Raw genomic sequence first — 17,935 nt, forward strand, 5'->3', positions numbered from 1 at the left:
TTATCCAAGAATCAAAGGCCTTTAAAGTCCTACAATCACAATACTGTGGAATTTACCTCAATTGAAAATTTGAAATGATACAGAGCCTATTTAATGTTAGTGTTTGAAGAAAACATCGAACTCTTTTTTACTTTTTTTTTTTGGTGTGCACAAAATACAGCAAAGAACTGTACAAAACTAACGGTAGATTAGTCTAATACAGGTCCAAGATCCTGAAATGATAAACTGTGGGCATGTTCTTCTCTATAAGCTAATGTATACAGTATAATAAGATGTGTTGATTCTCAGTGTTCATGCAACAATGGCAGAAGCAGAGGTTGTTGCACAAGCAGCATTGTTTCCTCTTGAAGCTTCTTCAATGGCGCAGGATCTCTGAGGGTTCTCGATCGCTTCCTGTTTGAGATTCTCTATGCTGCCATTCGAGTCTTCCTTGTTTCTACTCGAAGCTTCTTCAATGGCGCGGGATCTCTGGTGATTCTCGATCACTTCCTGTTTGAGACTCTCTGTGCTGCCATTCCTTGAAGCTTCTTCAATGGCGCGGGATCTCTGATGGTTCTTGATCGCTTCCTGTTTGGGACTCGCTGTGCTGCTGCCATTCGAGTCTTGAAGCTTTTCAAGCTCCGCTACCACCTCGTTCATGTCAGGCCTTGATTTGGGGTCGGGCGTTATGCATTTCACTGCGAGGAGTGCTACTCGGAGCGCTCCACTCAACGAGTACTGCCCTTGGATACGAGGATCCATGACTCGGAGGATTTTGCGGTTGCTGGCGAGGTAAGGCTTAGCCCAGTCAATGAGGTTTTGTTCCCCATTGGGTCGGTTTGTGTCCACTACTCGACGGCCCGTCAGCATTTCTAGAAGCACGACCCCGAAACTATACACATCGCTACTTGGAGTCAAGTGACCTATAGAAACAGGCATATGACAGTATATAATTGGATTAATTACTTTGGCCTAACAAGAATTGAAGCATGTGCTCCATCACAACTAACTAAAAGCCTAAGCTGATAGTTGGATTGCACATTAATGGCTGGGTTCCAAGCAACACGTGGACCGAGATTAGAACCCATGACCTTTGACATGGCTCTGATACCAAATTGAAGCATGTGCTCCATCACAACTAAAAGCCTAAGCTGATAGTTGGATTGCACATTAATGGCTATATGTTCAACAACAAGTGATAATGTCTAATGTTATATCTAGAGGTGGCCATTTCTCGAGCCTGAGCCAACCGGGACTGGCCCAATCGTGATCCCGAGGCCTTTATAGGGCCAGTTCAAGGCTACCACGACCTGTGGCCACCTCTATCACGGGATAGTTAAACAAATGGGAGACGAATTAATTACCTGTGGCCATATACTCGGGAGCTGCATAGCCATATGTACCCATAATTCTCGTAGAGACGTGACTTTCTCCTTCGATAGGCCCATCCTTAGCCAATCCAAAATCAGAAAGTTTTGCGTTGTAGTTCTGGCAATTCATGGTAGAGAGTCGGTCAGTAATAGAACCTGTCTAAAAGTGTAGCGCCTTAAGGACGATACGATTGAAATTCAATGGTAAAAATTAAAGAGTTTTACATACAGAGTCGATCAAAACGTTAGACGATTTGAAATCACGATATATAACTTTTGCCTCGGGGCCGTGAAGATATGCAAGTCCCTTGGCTGCGCCAAGAGCAACCTTCATTCTAAGATTCCAAGATAGCGGTTGAAAGTAAGAACTCCCTGTTCCAGATACACTGATTAGATGAATAACGGAGTTCTTAGTTCTATACGAAAATTAAAAAATAGTTGGAATTCCCGAAACTCACTTCTGAACAGATGATTCTCCAAACTTCCCCGAGGCATGAACTCATACACCAGAATTCGGTGGTCATCCTCTAAGCAGTAACCTATCAACTTCACGAGATTGGGATGGGATAGCTGCCCGAGGTAAGTAATCTCTGTCTGTTCAACACACGAAAAGAAGATCAAAACAGATAACCGGATCGATCTCGTGCCTTGGCAGCGGTTTGGAACGCCACAAAGCTAAACACGAGATTCAAGATTATCAGATTGATTTCACGTTCTTTTGGTCGGGCACTCACCAGCCATTCCTTGTGACCTTGAAGGCCTTCTTGATTCAGTCTCTTCACGGCTATTATCAATCCAGTCCCGGGCCTGGCTGCCTTGAACGTATTCTCGTCAATCCATCCCTTGAAGACACAACCGAAACCTCCTTCCCCCAACACACTATCGGGCCGGAAGTTTCTGGTGGCTATTTTGAGTTCATTGAAAGTAAAGTTCTTAAGATTCGATGAGTCCAGAATATCACTCTCTTTCCTAGGGGTCATTGGGGCCGAGGCAAACGAAAGTCTTTTGCTCAACTCTTTAGCTCCTGTACACATACCAAAACACTTAAACATATACATTTCGAGTAAAATATTTCCTCAGTAGGGCAAAGATCAGACTAGAAATCAAACATATTTTGAGGTTCAATGATCATGGTTGAGAATTTGAGATCAAAATTAAGGAAATTAGCTGTTTTCCAGGTGCAATTTCCTGTTCAAAAATTTCAGTGCCAAATATGATTGCAGAGCATTACATTGACCATATCTCTAACATTATCTGACATAAAAATACCATATGTTTCCCCAAAAACAATTTAGTGAATTTTTATTTTCATTTAAAAAAAAAAAAAAAAAAGGTTTTTCATCAAACCAGCTTAAACCCAAATCACTTCTTCAGGGAATGAACACAAAACTGTATATACAACTATGCAAATGGTGGCTTATTATAAGGAGCTATTATTATACTTCAAAGAGGATGATCAATGGGTAAAAAGCAGCTTTACTGAAAGATTCCACAAGAATAAAGATAGAATGTTAAAATAAGGGAGAAATTACCAGTATGGAGAGGGCTCTCTGCCTTAATTCTGACACTGAAACAAGAACCCATGAATTTGATCAATCTTTCTCTCTCTCTCTCTGCTTCTCTTTCGGTCTTTCCTCCAAGAAAAGAGCTTTCTTTGGCTTCTTAAACCCTTGGAAAATAGCAGTGGTTCTTGAATGATTCTAAGATAATTGTGTAATAAACCGAGCCACAACAACCAAACCAGATCAGAACACAAAGATGTGAACATTTTGAATATTTGTCATTTGTTTGGTTTGTCTTTCACGAGAACCTCTCCTCTTCCAGAACCTCACCAACGGCCAAAGCCCTAAAACGTTTGTTTGACTTGTCCTCGTTTAATCAGTCTGGTCTTCTTCTGCCACCCTCATTTTCTTGTTCACACGCCTCTCCACTCTCCATTAAACCCACGGTTAAAAGCTTTGCTAACATTTAAAATTTGGAATTAATTAGGTTTTTTTATGTACACAAATTTTGTGTACAATCTAGTGTTTCTTGTAAATATAACTGTTTGGTGGCTATTATCTTGGGTTCCCTCTTTTGTGATTTTTACTGTTTTTCCTTAATATATATATATATATATATATATATATATATATATATCAAAGATTACATAATAAGAAAGTGGTTCTGAGTTCATGTGTTCAATATGCTCTTCCTCTCATACAATTAGATAATGGTTACACTCTCGCATGAGCTTAGCTCAATGGTTCAGTGAACAGTATTTGGGAGAAGAGACTAAGGTTTGAATATCGGCGACGGTAGTGTGGGAATTATGTTCAAAGTGGACAGATTTCTTGTGCGCATCGGCATTTGGCCCTTCTCTTTCCTCTCATTTTCTTGTTCACATGCCTCACCACGGTGGTTGCTTCTTTTTTTCTGAGTACTACTGACTCTCTTAGAATGTAGAATACTGCTCCCACTAAAATTTGAAACCAAAAATCACTTTGTGTTATTAGATTACAAGACCATTGGCATATAAATTTTTATCTAAACAATGAAGTAATCAATTTTTACTTTGAACTTGATAGTAACATATGGAAACTGAAAAATGCACACTTTTTTACTTGTTTGATAATTTAATTACACACGATTTTGATTTAACAGCCTAATGGTACAAAGTACAAAAAGTGAGTAACTCATTAGATAGTTATTTCAAAATTATTTATTATTTAATTGAATGCATGTTTAGCAATGGAGAGACATGCAAACATAATATATGCAACTTGCTTCAAATTGTCATCATCAAACATTAATTCTGGTGGGGTTCATTGCAACCAAACCAAATGGGAACCAATGACCTTTTTAACTTACAATGGATAGCAACTTAGCAAGAGTCAAAACCAACCTCTAGAACACAACCAATTAATTGCTTTTAGATTACTAAAAGGGGTTTTTTGGAGTGGAATTGTTTAGCTGATTAGGGAAATAAACTCGCAAATGTTATATCAATATGTGTATTAGATAAATCATACTTTTATGTAATAGTCTGTAAATTACACAAGGGAGATAAAACGTATTATGAAGACTTTGTGTAACTGACTCGACTGAGAAAATATTATCAATTAAAAATTAAACTCGTGATATTTCGATATAAGAATCATGCTTCATGGACTTAATCGATCATTTAAAATTTTTGAAATGGAAATTTGCATCATAGTTTGGGGGATCACACCTAATAATCTACTCATGGTAAAGAAAATGATTGCTTATGGTTCTATTAATGCATTGTACCAAATTGGAAAGGGAAAGCTGCTTACTTTTAAACAACTTTATCTTGATTATAATGATTTTGAACCAAAGAATTAGTGGTGTAGCTAAATTTGAATTTTTTTAATTTTATTTTTCTCATGCCAAAAGTAAATATAGAATTTTCATTAAGTGTCAATTAAGTATCTTTTGTTAACAAGTACAATCATACATGATATGTCTAGTTATATTTGGGTACTGTAAGTATAAGTAACAGACATCGGTATTGATTGATATTGTAATTTTTTTTTAAATGTGAGATTACTTACTTTTAAGTTAGAAATTTTGTTTTGTTCAAAAAAAAAGTTAGAAATTTTGTTTATAATGACAAAGTAATGAGTTTCAAAAAAAAAAAAAAAAAAAAAGTTTCAATATATAAATTAGTAAATTGATGTCAAACATTGTAATTAAGTGATATATCTACCTCTGTCAACTATCATATACTATGATGATATCCCGATTATCATTTCAAATGAGTGGTCATAGGTCCGAACTTCGATAGTGAGAGTTTAGATTCTTTGAACTGAAAATGTTTGAAAAAGTATCCGGTCAAGAGAAAGTATTGGTTCCAAAACAATTTTTCCTACTTCATCTTTGGTCACCTATATTACCGTAGCTTGTTTGGCATCTAATCCCACATTTCAACCCAGAATGTTATGGAGAAAGTTGACATGGGAAAGGTCGTTCTTCATTTACTTTAAACAGTCGGATTGGCAACGTATCCTTGATTAAATTCAAGTCTCCACCTACCAAAGCTCAAAAACAAATGTCAAAATATCGTGCCGAAAATGAGTAGTCGAATGGGTATAACATAATTTTTATATCAATCACGAGTTCAATTCTTGTCGAAATTCTCTTAGTTGAGCTCGTTACATTAGGTATTTTTAGTGTGGTTTAACTCTCCAACGTAATTTGTGAAATATTACACATTAACGGTGTTTAATTAGGTAGTTCACTCCCTTACTAAGGCACATAATGTATGACACTGTTTGGACGGATGTTCTTTCGAGCTTTCTAAGCTCCCTTATTCCTCAATACTAAATTATTATTTTCCTTTAATAAAAAAAGATTATATATTCATTTATTTAGAAATGAAAGTCATATGTGATGACTTTTTTTCTTCTTTTGATAATTAATTATTAATTATATTAAAATTGCTGGCTAGTCATATTAATGCCGCCAACTTGGAAATAGCACTAGGCACCCCATTCCCCACTTGGAAATATCTAGAAGCAACAGTTAAGAGCACACAATAAATACTGTATGTATTCTCTAATTGAGTAATCGAGCAAGTAGACAGAGAAATAATAGTCGAGTATAATTTTTTTGGTAAAAAGAAATTATATTAAACACATAAGTAGAAAATACAACACAATCAAAAGTTTTATGCTAAAAATGAAGTATGATTCTTATACTTAAATGTTACAAAAGTAATTTTTGTCAATATTTCTTTGACTCAAACCCGTTATATATAGTTTTTTTAAATATTTCTTTCATTCAAAAAGTTATTTTAATAAAACCGACTTAGACAAATCCGACCCAAGAAAATAACATTTTAAGATTTATTATAAGGTGTTTGGCAAATTATAGTCCACACAGCTGTGTGGATCATAGTTCAAAACAAATAAAACCGACCTAGTAAAGACAAATCCTGACCCAAGAAAATAACATTTCAAGATTTAATATAAGGTGTTTGCCAAATTACGGTCCACATAACTATGTGGATCACAGTCTCAAAACGACGTCGTGTAAGAGTAATATACTTTATGTGTTAGAATAATAAAACTTATGTGGTAAGCTAATATACTTTATAAGTTAGAATGATATACACTATGAGTTATAAAAATGCATATTGCAACGGGTCGTGTGAACAAATATTCAAAACGAATTTATTTTTAGACTGTAATCTATAAAGTTGCGTGGCCCAATTAAAAGTTAGTTTAACAAAGCCTTCTTTCGGAGATGGGCCCAGGCTAAAATCTACGCCCACCGTGGGGCTCGAACCCACGACCACAAGGTTAAGAGCCTTGCGCTCTACCAACTGAGCTAGACGGGCTTTGTGTTTATTTGCCAATGAAATTTGTAGACCATTTGAATTCATTAACGACCTTTTAGAGTGGTAGCGGCGTAGCGCAACTGCTAAACCTCCTGGTTATGATCGTTCAGTTAGGCGATCCACTTAATTCTCAACGCCAAAAAACATGGAAGCAATCTGGAAAGCCTTCGAGCTGCTGCTCGTCTTAGCATTATTTGTTGCATTTGGATTAGCAGCCGCGATCGTTTTCGAAACATTCAGAAGAAGATTCAATCACGCGTGCGCTTTCTATAAACCCTAATTTTGCATTCAATTTTTGTTTAGCTTTCTCTCTGTCGTATGAATTCTCGATTTGCAGTCATCTTGAAGCTCCTCCTGTGTTCGAAGATCCAAATTCTTTGAAACCGGTTAGTATGCTTTAAATGCTCGGAAGACCTTTCTAATAATCTGTTTGAGAGATTTGGATGAATGAGTTTTCTGCTAGGTTAGGTGAACTATGCCGTGTCAATCTGGATAGAAACGCCAACAAACATTTTGCAAACTGCCTAATCGGAGTGCTTTCTGAGGATACCGATTGAGCTGAAACCATAGCTATATAGGTTAAGAAAGAATAATAGGGATATATATGTTGTTTGCTGTCCTGAGGTCAAAGTGTTTCTTAACTTGATAGTTGTAACTATGGAAATGAAATATGGAACTTAAGGTTGGAGGATGAACTGATGCATCCTGGATGTAGAGTTGCATATGGAGCATATTCTTAAATTTCTCGTATTCAGTTCAAAATTCATATTATAATAGACAGTGCTCTAATTAAAAGTAATCATATAAGCATTTATTGCAGGTCCGCTGTCCACATATCATTGATGATCCTGCTGAAAAGTATTTGTCATTGATAGTTCCTGCTTACAATGAAGAGAATAGGCTTCCTGGGGCTCTTGATGAAACACTGAAGTAAGTATGTAAACCCTGCCTACAAATTTTGTAGGACAAACAATTTTTTGCAATCCTGTAAAGAGAGCCAGTGCCTTATGCTTTCCAATCAATGATATGTTTCTTAGGTGTTGAATATTGTTCAATAACTATCTTGAAAGAATGTTAAAGCATTGCAGGTGCACTAATCATATCTAAAAACACCATGATTTTCGGATTTTATTTTCAGTTATCTTCAGCAGCGAGCTGCTAAGGAAAAATCATTTACATATGAGGTATAGTTACAAATAAAATGTGGTCTATTTTGCTTTCATTTAGATGCATAATGTGAACTAGCTATAGAAGGGTCATGATACAAGTAACATTCAGTTATTTTCATCCTTTCCAAGTCTTCCAGCAAATGGCATAAAACAACTTGAGTTCAGTTAGTTTGGTGGCTTTTGGACCTTGATTCTTCCTGGTCCATGATATCTAATAAGGCTACACCTCTTCCAGCATAAGATGTATGGGTACTAATAATTTTTATTTATTTATTTCCATAAAATCTGTGATTATAGTTGAGAGGGGAAGTATTACTTAAAGGACATATTTACAGATGGAAATGACTGAAGCAAATGTGTCTGAGGACTTTTGCCAGTGACCCAAGTTGGCTGATGAAATTGTCAATAAACAAAAGATTGACAAAAGAAATGTTCAGTTAACATGTAATTTGGTTCTGTTTTTTCCTTCTCTCTCGGGTGTGGGATGGTCGGTCTTCATTTTTAGTGTTCTTTGAACTTGAAGGTTGGCAAATGAAGAGATTTTTAAATCTTGCTTTGGGAGAGGGAGAATTTAAAATAGAGAGTGACAAGAGAAAAAGGATTCAAGATCTTGCCAAAGAAAGAAAATAATTACTCCTAAGAAGACCTCATTCTCATGACATTCGCCTTTTCTTTTTGGAAGAGAGGATAAGCTGATAGGGGTAGCAATATCTGGGATATGCTCTTGCTTTGGTTTTTCTAGAAATTTAATTGATTAATACATGAACAGGTGATTATAATTGATGATGGAAGTGCTGATGGAACAAAAAGAGTAGCTTTTGAATTTGTGAAGAGGCACACAGTTGAAAATGTGAGAGTCATTCTATTGGGAAGCAATCATGGAAAGGGGGAAGCCATAAGAAAAGTGAGCCAATCTTTGCATGTTTTCTTTTTTGCTTTGCTCATTCAGAAAAGTTTCTTCTGATATGGAAAATGAAAGTCTTTATCTCTTACAATTTATTAAAGACAGTTGCTTCTGCGAAAACACTGTGAAAACAGGGAATGCTTCACTCACGTGGTGCGCTGCTTCTAATGCTTGATGCTGATGGGGCTACAAAGATAGATGATCTAGAAAAGTTAGAAAACCAGGTTGGTGACCTTGTATTTTTTATTGGTAGCCTAGATTAGTTCACCCTTTTTGTATACTATTTGTTAGAAATATCACCTAATGGTTTGCAAGTCAGATTCTTGCAGTTGCTAGAAAGGAACGCCAGTTTGGAGATTCTGCTGCTAGTGATTCGTCATTAAGAATTTCAGATGTCTCAGTGGCTGCATTTGGTTCTCGGGCACATCTCGAGGAGAAGGCTCTTGCAACGGTTGAGTTTATTAATTTCTTGCACTAATCATTTTGAGTTTATTAATCTTTTGTGACTTTCCTCTTCTCTTTTGTTTTATTTTGTAGTTTTGGTATGTGGTTTCAAATTACTGAATTTTTTTGTGCTATGTTTCAGAGGAAGTGGTACCGGAATTTCTTAATGAAAGGTTTCCATATTGTTGTTCTCTTAGCTGCTGGACCTGGAGTCCGTGATACTCAGGTATCTTATAATCTACAAACAGTTCTATGCCTACCCCTCTCACACTAGTGGGTATATTCTGGCTTCTCCCTTCACTTAGTTGAAACTACTTAATTTCAGTGTGGGTTCAAGATGTTTACCAGAGCTGCTGCCAGGAAACTTTTCCTAAACATCCGCTTGAAAAGGTATTTTCTTTAAAAAGTTTGTGATATTGACATTTTCTTTCAATGGGGTTGCTTTTTCTTCCCTCAAATTTTCTCTTCCTCTTCCCCAAATTTTCTCTTCCTCTTCCCCCTTCACCTTTCTCCCCCCTGCTTTTCATCTCTTGAAGTTTGATTTTTTATTTTTTATTTGTTGTAAAGAGTAACTTATCAAACAATCTTTCCCTAGGTGGTGCTTTGATGTTGAACTAGTTTATCTATGCAAATGGTTCCGCGTTCCTGTCATTGAGATATCCGTAAATTGGACTGAAATCCCCGGCTCAAAGGTCAACCTTTTGAGCATCCCCAATATGTTATGGGAGTTGGCAATCATGTCATTGGGTTATAGAAGTGGCATCTGGAAAATTTACAGTTGAGCTTTTTTGTCGCCTCTCCACCAGGTTCGTTTTTAGAGTTTTGTAGTCTTGGAATGACACTGCAGCAGCAACTTACTGGCAAGGTAGATTCTATTCTGCTAACTGAGTTGGTTCCCGTACGAGCATCACTCAACATTTTCACTTTATGACTTTATGTAATTGGTTCATTGGGTCAACAGAAAAACCAAAGCCTTGAGTCTTTGTATTGGCAAATTATTCTGTCAAAGGTGGACCCAGGTCCAAAAATACACAATTTACCTACTGAATGTTCACAATTTACATACTGAATGTTCACAATTTTATATATTACTGAATATTCACAATTTTATATACTAAGTGTTCCCAATTTTATATACTAAATGTTCACAATTTTATATACTAAATGTTCACAATTTACATACTGAATGTTGTGAACATTCAGTATGTAAATTGTGTATTTTGGACCCGGGTCCATGGCATAACTGTTGCTTTGTAATGGTTATAGTGAAATATTTTATAAGTTTGTAATTTAAATGTCAAAAACATAAAACATGAGTGCAATTATAACTAATTTTTTAACCTTACACAAGGTAAATCTAGTGCAACTTTCATTAATTAAAATGTTTGACATTTTGATTTATAGGAAGTCTGCAAACACTATCCGAAGGTTTGCTTTGGGTGAAACTCGCTTTGTGACCCTAACTGGCAATGAACCACAAGGAGAATAACTAGCCTAGATTGTCTACTTGTGTATAGTTCACCGGCTTGTGGTTACATTTAGATGTGCCACCTAAAGTACGACAGTTTGGTTGGCAGCTAGCAAATTTCTTTTTGCCAACATGCGATGCTCTAAATTCTAAGCGGGTATATTGCTCACTAATGTGTCACATGTGTAGGCAGGAGGGCGAGAGTGCAAGGCATATGTTTGCTACATGTACAGAGGCGCTGGGATTTTGGACTAAGCTTGGGATTCCAGTGAACAACATTGAACATGGTAATTCTGTCTCGCAGTGGTTTTTTGATAATGTTAAGATGTTAAGTTGTGATTTGCTAGCAAAATATGTGATGGCATGTTGGGGTATTTGGACAAGTAGGAATGGAAGTGTTTGGAATGGGGTTGTTTCTTATGCTAATGTTGTGCTACGTAGGACCTTGAATTATTGGGAAAGCTGGAGACAAGCCCAAGAGGGGCCTCATCAGCCGGACGAAACTGTACACCATAATAATGCAAGTTGGATGCCTTCGCCAGTAGGGAAGATGGAGCTGAATTCGGATGCTACTATAAATTTGCCAGCCAGCCCAATGGGTTATGGTTGGGTGCTACGTGGGGATGATGGAGCTTTTCTGGCCGCGAAGAACATGCGGGTGCCTGGAACGTATAGCATCAAGGAGGCCGAGGCAATGAGTTTGAGAGAGGCTTTAAGCTTGTTAAAAAACACGGGCATGGGTGATGTTGTAGTAGAGATAGACTCTCAGCTTGTTTATAATGCTCTTCTTTCTAGTTCATTTAATTTGGCTTATGGCTTTCTAGTGGATGATATTAAAGAATTAGCATCGGCAATTGGCGATGTTGAATTCCGATGTGTTAGGCGATCTGCGAACTGTGCCGCCCATGTTGTTGCTAGGGAGGCCTGTTCTGTGGCAGGTTGCGGGGAATGGTTTTATATTCTTCTTGATTTTCTTGTTAGCTGTCTTGCTAATGATTTAATAATAAGTTGTTTTCCTCAAAAAGATGGAACATCACAACTAATTATGATCAGATATTTTTTTAGTGCAAATTATAATAAACGTAAATTTTTAGTTTGCAAAAAAGATAATTTAGTCAATTTTCTTCTTCTTTTTCTTGTTCAAATACGTCAACTTAAAACATCCGCAAATTATTGTGTGGAACTATATGGACCAAGACCATGCCCACAAAACTAACGGGCCGGTTAGATGTTAGTTTATCGATCCTACTCATAGAAGACGGGCCCGGCCCGGCCATTAAAAATGCAAACACGCCCACCGTGGGGCTCGAACCCACGACCACAAAGTTAAGAGCCTTGCGCTCTACCAACTGAGCTAGACGGGCTTTTTATTCATTTGCCCATAAAATTCATAGAGTTGTTGAGTTGATTATCGAGTGGTACCCCAAGTCCCCAACTGCTAAACCTCCTGGTTATGATTTGTTCAGTTAGGCGATCCACTTAATTCTCAACGCCAAAAAACATGGATGCAATCTGGGGGACACCCTTCGAGCTGCTGCTCATCTTAGCATTAGTTGTTGCAGTTGGATTACCAAGCGCGATCTTTCTCGAAACATGCAGAAGAAAATTCCATATGTCGTGCGCTTTCTATAAACCCTAATTTTGCATTCAATTTTTGTTTAGATTTCTCTCTGTCGTATGAATTCTCGATTTGCAGTTGTGAAGCTCTTCCTGTGTTTGAAGATCCGAATTCTTTGAAACGGGTTAGTATGCTTTAAATGCTCGGAACACCTTTTTAATTATCTGTTTGAGAGATTTGGATGAATGAGTTTTCTGATAGGTTAGGTGAACTATGCCATGTCAATCTGGATAGAAACGCCAACAAAAATTTGCAAACTGCCTAATCGGAGTGCTTTCTGAGGATAACGATTGAGCTGAAACCATAGGTTGGTTAGGAAAGAATAATAGGGATATATATGTTGTTTGCTGTCCTGAGGTCAAGGTGTTTCTTAACGTGATAGTTTTCATGGCAGTAACTATGGAACTTAACGTTAGAGGATGGACTGATGCATCCTGGATGTAGAGTTGCATGTGGAGCATATTCTTAAATTTATTGTATTCAGTTCAAAATTCAAATTATAATAGACAGTGCTCTAATTAAAATTAATCATATAAGCATTTATTGCAGGTCCGCTGTCCACATATCTATAAGGATCCTGCCGAAAAGTATTTGTCATTGATAATTCCTGCTTACAATGAAGAGAATAGGCTTCCTGTGGCTCTTGAAGAAACACTGAAGTATGTAAACCCTGCTTACTAATTTTGTAGGACAAACAATTTTTTGCAATCCTGTAAAGAGAGCCAGTGTCTTATGAATGGCATTTCATATGCTTTCCAATCAATGATATGTTTCTTAGGTGTTGAATATTGTTCAATAACTGTCTTGAAAGAACGTTAAAGCATTACAGGTGCAGTAATCATATCTAAAAACATCATGATTTCGGATTTTATTTTCAGTTATCTTCAGCGGCGAGCTGCTAAGGACAAATCATTTACATATGAGGTATAGATACAAATAAAAGGTGGTCTATTTTGCTTTTATTTAAATGCATAATGTGAACTAGCTATGGAAGGGTCATGATACAAGTAACATTCTGATATTTTCATCCTTTCCAAGTCTTCCTCAATCCTCTAAGGACTGAAAATGGCATAAAACAACTAGAGTTCAGTTAGTTTGGTGGCTTTTGGACCTTGATTCTTCCTGGTCCATGATATCTAATAAGGCAACACCTCTTCCAGCATAAGATGTATGGGTACTAATAATTTTTTTTAAATTTTTTTTATTTCCATAAAATCTGTGATTGATATAGTTGAGAGGTGAAGTATTACTTAAAGGACATATTTAGAGATGGAAATGACTGAAGCAAATGTGTCTGTGGACTTTTGCCAGTGACTCAAGTTGGCTGATGAAATTGTCAATAAACAAAAGAAATGTTCAGTTAACATGTAATCTGGTTCTGTTTTTTCCTTCTCTCTGGAGTGTGGGATAGTCGGTCTTCATTTTTAGTGTTCTTTGAACTTGAAGGCTCCCCGATGAAGAGATTTTTAACTCTTGCTTTGGGAGAGGGAGAATTTAAAATAGAGAGTGACAAGAGAAAAAGGATTCAAGATCTTGCCAAAGAAAGAAAATAATTACTCCCAAGTCCTAAGAAGACCTCATTCTCATGACATTCGTCTTTTCTTTTTGGAAGAGAGGATAGGCTGATAGGGGTAGCAATGTCTGCGATCTGCTCTTGCTTTGGTTTTTCTAGAAATTTAATTGATTAATACATGAACAGGTGATTATAATTGATGATGGAAGTGCTGATGGAACACAAAGAGTAGCTTTTGAATTTGTGAAGAGGCACACAGTTGAAAATGTGAGAGTCCTTCTATTGGATAGCAATCATGGAAAGGGGGAAGCCATAAGAAAAGTGAGCCAATCTTTGCATGTTTTCATTTTTTATTTTGCTCATTCAGAAAAGTTTCTTCTGATATGGAAAATGAAAGTCTTTATCTCTTACAATTTATTAAAGACAGTTGCTTCTGCGAAAACACTGTGAAAACAGGGAATGATTCACTCACGTGGTGCGCTGCTTCTAATGCTTGATGCTGATGGGGCTACAAAGATAGATGATCTAGAAAAGTTAGAAAATCAGGTTGGTGACGTATTTTTTATTGGTAGCTTAGATAGTTCACCCTTTTTGTATACTATTTGTTAGAAATATCACCTAATGGTTTGCAAGTCAGATTCTTGCAGTTGCTAGAAAGGAACGCCAGTTTGGAGATTCTGCTGCTAGCGGTTCGTCATTAAAAATTTCAGATGTCTCAGTGGCTGCATTTGGTTCTCGGGCACATCTCGAGGAGAAGGCTCTTGCAACGGTTGAGTTTATTAATTTCTTGCACTAATCATTTTGAGTTTATTAATCTTTTCGTGACTTTCCTCTTCTTCTCTTTTGTTTTATTTTGTATTTTTGGTATGTGGTTTCAAATTACTGAAATTTTTTGTGCTACGTTTCAGAGGAAGTGGTACCGGAATTTCTTAATGAAAGGTTTCCATATTGTAGTTCTCTTAGCTGCTGGACCTGGAATCCGTGATACTCAGGTATCTTATACTCTGCAAACAGTTCTATGCCTTTCCGCTAATACCCCTCTCACACTAGTGGGTATATTCTGGCTTCTCCCTTCACTTAGTTGAAACTACTTAATTTCAGTGTGGGTTCAAGATGTTTACCAGAGCTGCTGCCAGGAAACTTTTCCTAACCATGCGCTTGAAAAGGTATTTTCTTTAAAAAGTTTGTGATATTGACATTTTCTTTCAATGGGGTTGCTTTTTCTTCCCTCAAATTTTCTCTTCCTCTTCCCCTTCACCTTTCTCCCCCCTGCTTTTCATCTCTTATAATTTGATTTTTTATTTTTATTTTTGTAAAGAGTAACTTATCAAACAACCTTTCCCTAGGTGGTGCTTTGATGTTGAACTAGTTTATCTATGCAAATGGTTCCACATTCCTGTCATTGAGATATCCGTAAATTGGACTGAAATCCCCGGCTCAAAGGTTAACCTTTTGAGCATCCCCAATATGTTATGGGAGTTGGCAATCATGTCACTTGGTTATAGAAGTGGCATTTGGGAAATTTACCTTTGAGCTTTTTTGTCGCCTCTCCACCAGGTTCGTTTTTAGAGTTTTGTAGTCTTGGAATGACATTGCAGCAGCCAACTGACTGGCAAGATAGATTCTATTCTGGTAACTGAGTTGGTTCCCGTACGAGCATCACTCAACAGTTTCACTTTATGTAATTGGTTCATTGGGTCAAAAGAAAAACCAAAGCCTTGAGTCTTTGGAATGGTTATAGCGAAATATTTTACAAGTTTGTAATTTGAATGTCAAAAACATAAAACATCAGTGCAATTATAACTAATTGTTTTAACCTTACACAAGGTAAATCTAGTGCAACTTTCATTAGTTAAAATGGTGGGACATTTTGATTTTTAAGAAAGTTCGCATCCGAATGTTTGCATTGGGTGAAACTTGCTTTGTGACCCTAACTGGCAATGGATCACAAGGAGATAAACCAATCTAGGTTGTCTACTTGTGTATAGTTGACCCACTTGTGGTTACATTTATTAAAGAAGATTGATATGCTTCTTAAATAGGGGTGAATGTTAAAACATAGTTTTCAAATTTTATTTAATAATGGTGATGATGATAACTCTTGGTTGAATGGTGCCCTTAAACTGAAATTTGTTTGGCAAATAGTAATTTACATACATTTGACTCCATGGAATTGATGATTGCTACATTTGGTCCCTTGTAGCCTAACGTTTCTAGAAGCAAACAATGCAGGCAATTGATCAACAATATAATGCAAACATTATATGGTCAGTCCCCAATTATAAAACAAAGATTGAAATTAATATGCCGTGTAAATTAAACCTTTCGAATAACAACATTTACCAAAAGACAAAGCAGCTCGATAGAATTCAATATTCAAATCTCGTGTTACCTGTTGGTAAAATATTTCTGTCGGCTTTTGTCATTTGAACCTTTTTTGTCAATAGTTGAAAGGTTCCTAATCCAAATTGCTGCCTTATCTTCTCCTTGTTACATACGCAAATCCACTTTACAAAGTAGTTGAGATGTTTCTTTAATGTTGTTAATGGAGTAGTTGTAGTTCCATCTTACGCCAGTAGAGTCAACCTTTTGAACTCCCATTTTCAGTTAATCTGTTGGCAGGTATATATAATGTAGGCAAAAGAAAAAGAAAACAGACAACCATGGATGCTCCTCTCTTGCATGAATTCAAAAGACAAGCTTCATTTTTCCTCAGGGAAAAGATCAAGACTGCAAGATTGGCCTTAACAGATGTTACCCCTACAGAGATGTAAGTTCTTCATTAGAGCCAACTTTTGCTTGTCCTTTCGGGTTTGATATGGAAAACATCTGATGTTGTTTTGATCTTGTGATGGTGAGGAAAAGATTGACAGAAGAGGCGACGAATGGGGATTTGGGTGCAGCAAATGTGCAGGCGATGAGACTGATTGCGCGGGCAGCCTTTGAAGTGGATGATTATTGGAGGATTGTTGATATTCTGCACAAAAGGTGTTGTTCTTTAAGATGTTTAGAACTAGTCTTTGCTATTAATCTTATTAGTTCATATTCTTTAGAGTTTAGAACGACTGTTATTCTTCTGCATGCTCATCAAGAGGTTTTTGTTTCAATTCTCTCCTCTTTCTTGCAAAAATGGATGGAAAATTTTGAAGATTTTAATGGTTATGTTTTTGGATGCAGGCTGATGAAGTTTAGCAAAAGGAATTGGAGAGAGTCCTATAAGGCTCTGACATTGTTGGAATATCTTCTCACCCATGGACCAGAAAGTGTTGCAGATGAGTTCCAGAGTGATGAACAAGTTATTACAGAGATGATCAGCTTTCAATATGTTGATGAAAAAGGGTTTGTCAATTTAATAAAAAAATTTCAATATTTTGCTGTTTCTTTTTCTTCTGCTAAATACCCTTTTTTTCCTGATTATCTGCAGGTTTAATTGGGGATCAAGTGTTCAGAAGAAATCTGAGAGAGTAATCAGGCTGCTGGAAGACAGATCATATCTCAAGGAAGAGAGAACCAGAGAGCGCAAAGTCACAAACGGGATCAATGGCTTTGGTAGCTTCTGCAAAAACTCGGTTTCTGAGGAAGAAACCATGAAAGATGCCACTTCTCAGAGGTATCTGAGGTGCAACTCTCATTTCTGCAAAAACTTGATTTCTGAGGAAGAAAGCACGAAAGATGCCACTTCTGAGAGGTATCTGAGGTGCAATTCTCATTTCTGCAAAAACTCGGTTTCAGAGGAAGGGGACATGGAGAACAAAACCATGTTCTTGAACAAGCAAAGTCGGAGCCATGGTGAATACCACAAGACAGCAGATGAAAATGACCAAAATGGATGGGGTTTAACTAGTGCAAGAGATCATCATCCATTCTTTGAGAAAGGGAGTCACAGTAGACTCTCCCTGCTTTCCTCCACAACTTAAATCTTGGATGAATTTCAAATTTTGCATTATGGTGAATACAGATGTTTGTAAAACTATGCACTCTTGTAAATTTACAAGTTGCTGAAGGTAAATAGGCTTTGTTTGCAAAAACTTTTTACCATTTTTTTTGGGGTGACGAGGGAAACCTAACCACTACCCGAGAGTCTGCACTAAATAAACCCCGCATTGTGACCCTAGCTGACAAAAGACGT

The 17,935-nt window shown here is 36.9% G+C and overlaps 4 protein-coding genes and 2 non-coding genes across 10 annotated transcripts; 3 read left to right on the forward strand and 3 right to left on the reverse strand.

Moving 5' to 3' along the window:
• Positions 1 to 20: 20 nt before the first annotated feature.
• On the reverse strand, positions 21 to 3,385 carry LOC109148146 (probable serine/threonine-protein kinase NAK). Of its 2 annotated transcripts, XM_019295961.1 has the most exons (7): positions 2,882 to 3,385; positions 2,084 to 2,373; positions 1,808 to 1,943; positions 1,579 to 1,721; positions 1,344 to 1,467; positions 257 to 902; positions 21 to 220 (listed from the first exon to the last, which is right to left on the reverse strand). In XM_019295961.1, the coding sequence occupies exons 1-6, from the start codon at positions 2,931 to 2,933 to the stop codon at positions 292 to 294; spliced, it is 1,356 nt and encodes a 451-aa protein (XP_019151506.1). In that variant the 5' UTR covers positions 2,934 to 3,385; the 3' UTR covers positions 21 to 220; positions 257 to 291. The 2 variants fall into 2 exon arrangements, with proteins under 2 accessions (XP_019151506.1, XP_019151504.1); XM_019295959.1 differs by having other exon boundaries at positions 21 to 902.
• Positions 3,386 to 6,617: 3,232 nt separating this feature from the next.
• TRNAK-CUU lies at positions 6,618 to 6,690 on the reverse strand. The gene has a single exon. It is a non-coding gene; the product is annotated as a tRNA-Lys (tRNA).
• A 31-nt stretch (positions 6,691 to 6,721) lies between these two features.
• LOC109148007 (dolichyl-phosphate beta-glucosyltransferase-like) lies at positions 6,722 to 11,474 on the forward strand. Of its 4 annotated transcripts, XR_002048749.1 has the most exons (13): positions 6,722 to 6,948; positions 7,028 to 7,076; positions 7,511 to 7,620; positions 7,829 to 7,874; positions 8,629 to 8,763; positions 8,898 to 8,987; positions 9,083 to 9,214; positions 9,350 to 9,433; positions 9,533 to 9,597; positions 9,803 to 10,013; positions 10,612 to 10,763; positions 10,865 to 10,962; positions 11,117 to 11,474. XR_002048749.1 is itself a non-coding variant. In XM_019295718.1 (10 exons), the coding sequence occupies exons 1-10, from the start codon at positions 6,836 to 6,838 to the stop codon at positions 9,987 to 9,989; spliced, it is 1,011 nt and encodes a 336-aa protein (XP_019151263.1). In that variant the 5' UTR covers positions 6,723 to 6,835; the 3' UTR covers positions 9,990 to 10,073. The 4 variants fall into 4 exon arrangements, 1 of the variants encoding a protein (XP_019151263.1); XR_002048748.1 differs by lacking the exon at positions 10,612 to 10,763; XR_002048750.1 differs by lacking the exon at positions 10,612 to 10,763 and having other exon boundaries at positions 10,869 to 10,962.
• LOC109148008 (ENTH domain-containing protein C794.11c-like) lies at positions 10,040 to 17,834 on the forward strand. Its single transcript, XM_019295719.1, has 5 exons — positions 10,040 to 10,072; positions 16,444 to 16,576; positions 16,672 to 16,794; positions 16,984 to 17,145; positions 17,231 to 17,834. The coding sequence occupies exons 2-5, from the start codon at positions 16,470 to 16,472 to the stop codon at positions 17,721 to 17,723; spliced, it is 885 nt and encodes a 294-aa protein (XP_019151264.1). The 5' UTR covers positions 10,040 to 10,072; positions 16,444 to 16,469; the 3' UTR covers positions 17,724 to 17,834.
• TRNAK-CUU lies at positions 11,967 to 12,039 on the reverse strand. Its single transcript has one exon. It is a non-coding gene; the product is annotated as a tRNA-Lys (tRNA).
• Positions 12,119 to 15,691, forward strand: LOC109148006 (dolichyl-phosphate beta-glucosyltransferase-like). Its single transcript, XM_019295717.1, has 10 exons — positions 12,119 to 12,292; positions 12,372 to 12,417; positions 12,843 to 12,952; positions 13,172 to 13,217; positions 13,993 to 14,127; positions 14,263 to 14,352; positions 14,444 to 14,575; positions 14,715 to 14,798; positions 14,908 to 14,972; positions 15,153 to 15,691. The coding sequence occupies exons 1-10, from the start codon at positions 12,177 to 12,179 to the stop codon at positions 15,337 to 15,339; spliced, it is 1,011 nt and encodes a 336-aa protein (XP_019151262.1). The 5' UTR covers positions 12,119 to 12,176; the 3' UTR covers positions 15,340 to 15,691.
• Positions 17,835 to 17,935: the final 101 nt, after the last annotated feature.

Source organism: Ipomoea nil, unplaced genomic scaffold, assembly GCF_001879475.1.
Source record: "Ipomoea nil cultivar Tokyo-kokei standard unplaced genomic scaffold, Asagao_1.1 scaffold2036, whole genome shotgun sequence".
Taxonomy (NCBI): Eukaryota; Viridiplantae; Streptophyta; class Magnoliopsida; order Solanales; family Convolvulaceae; genus Ipomoea; species Ipomoea nil.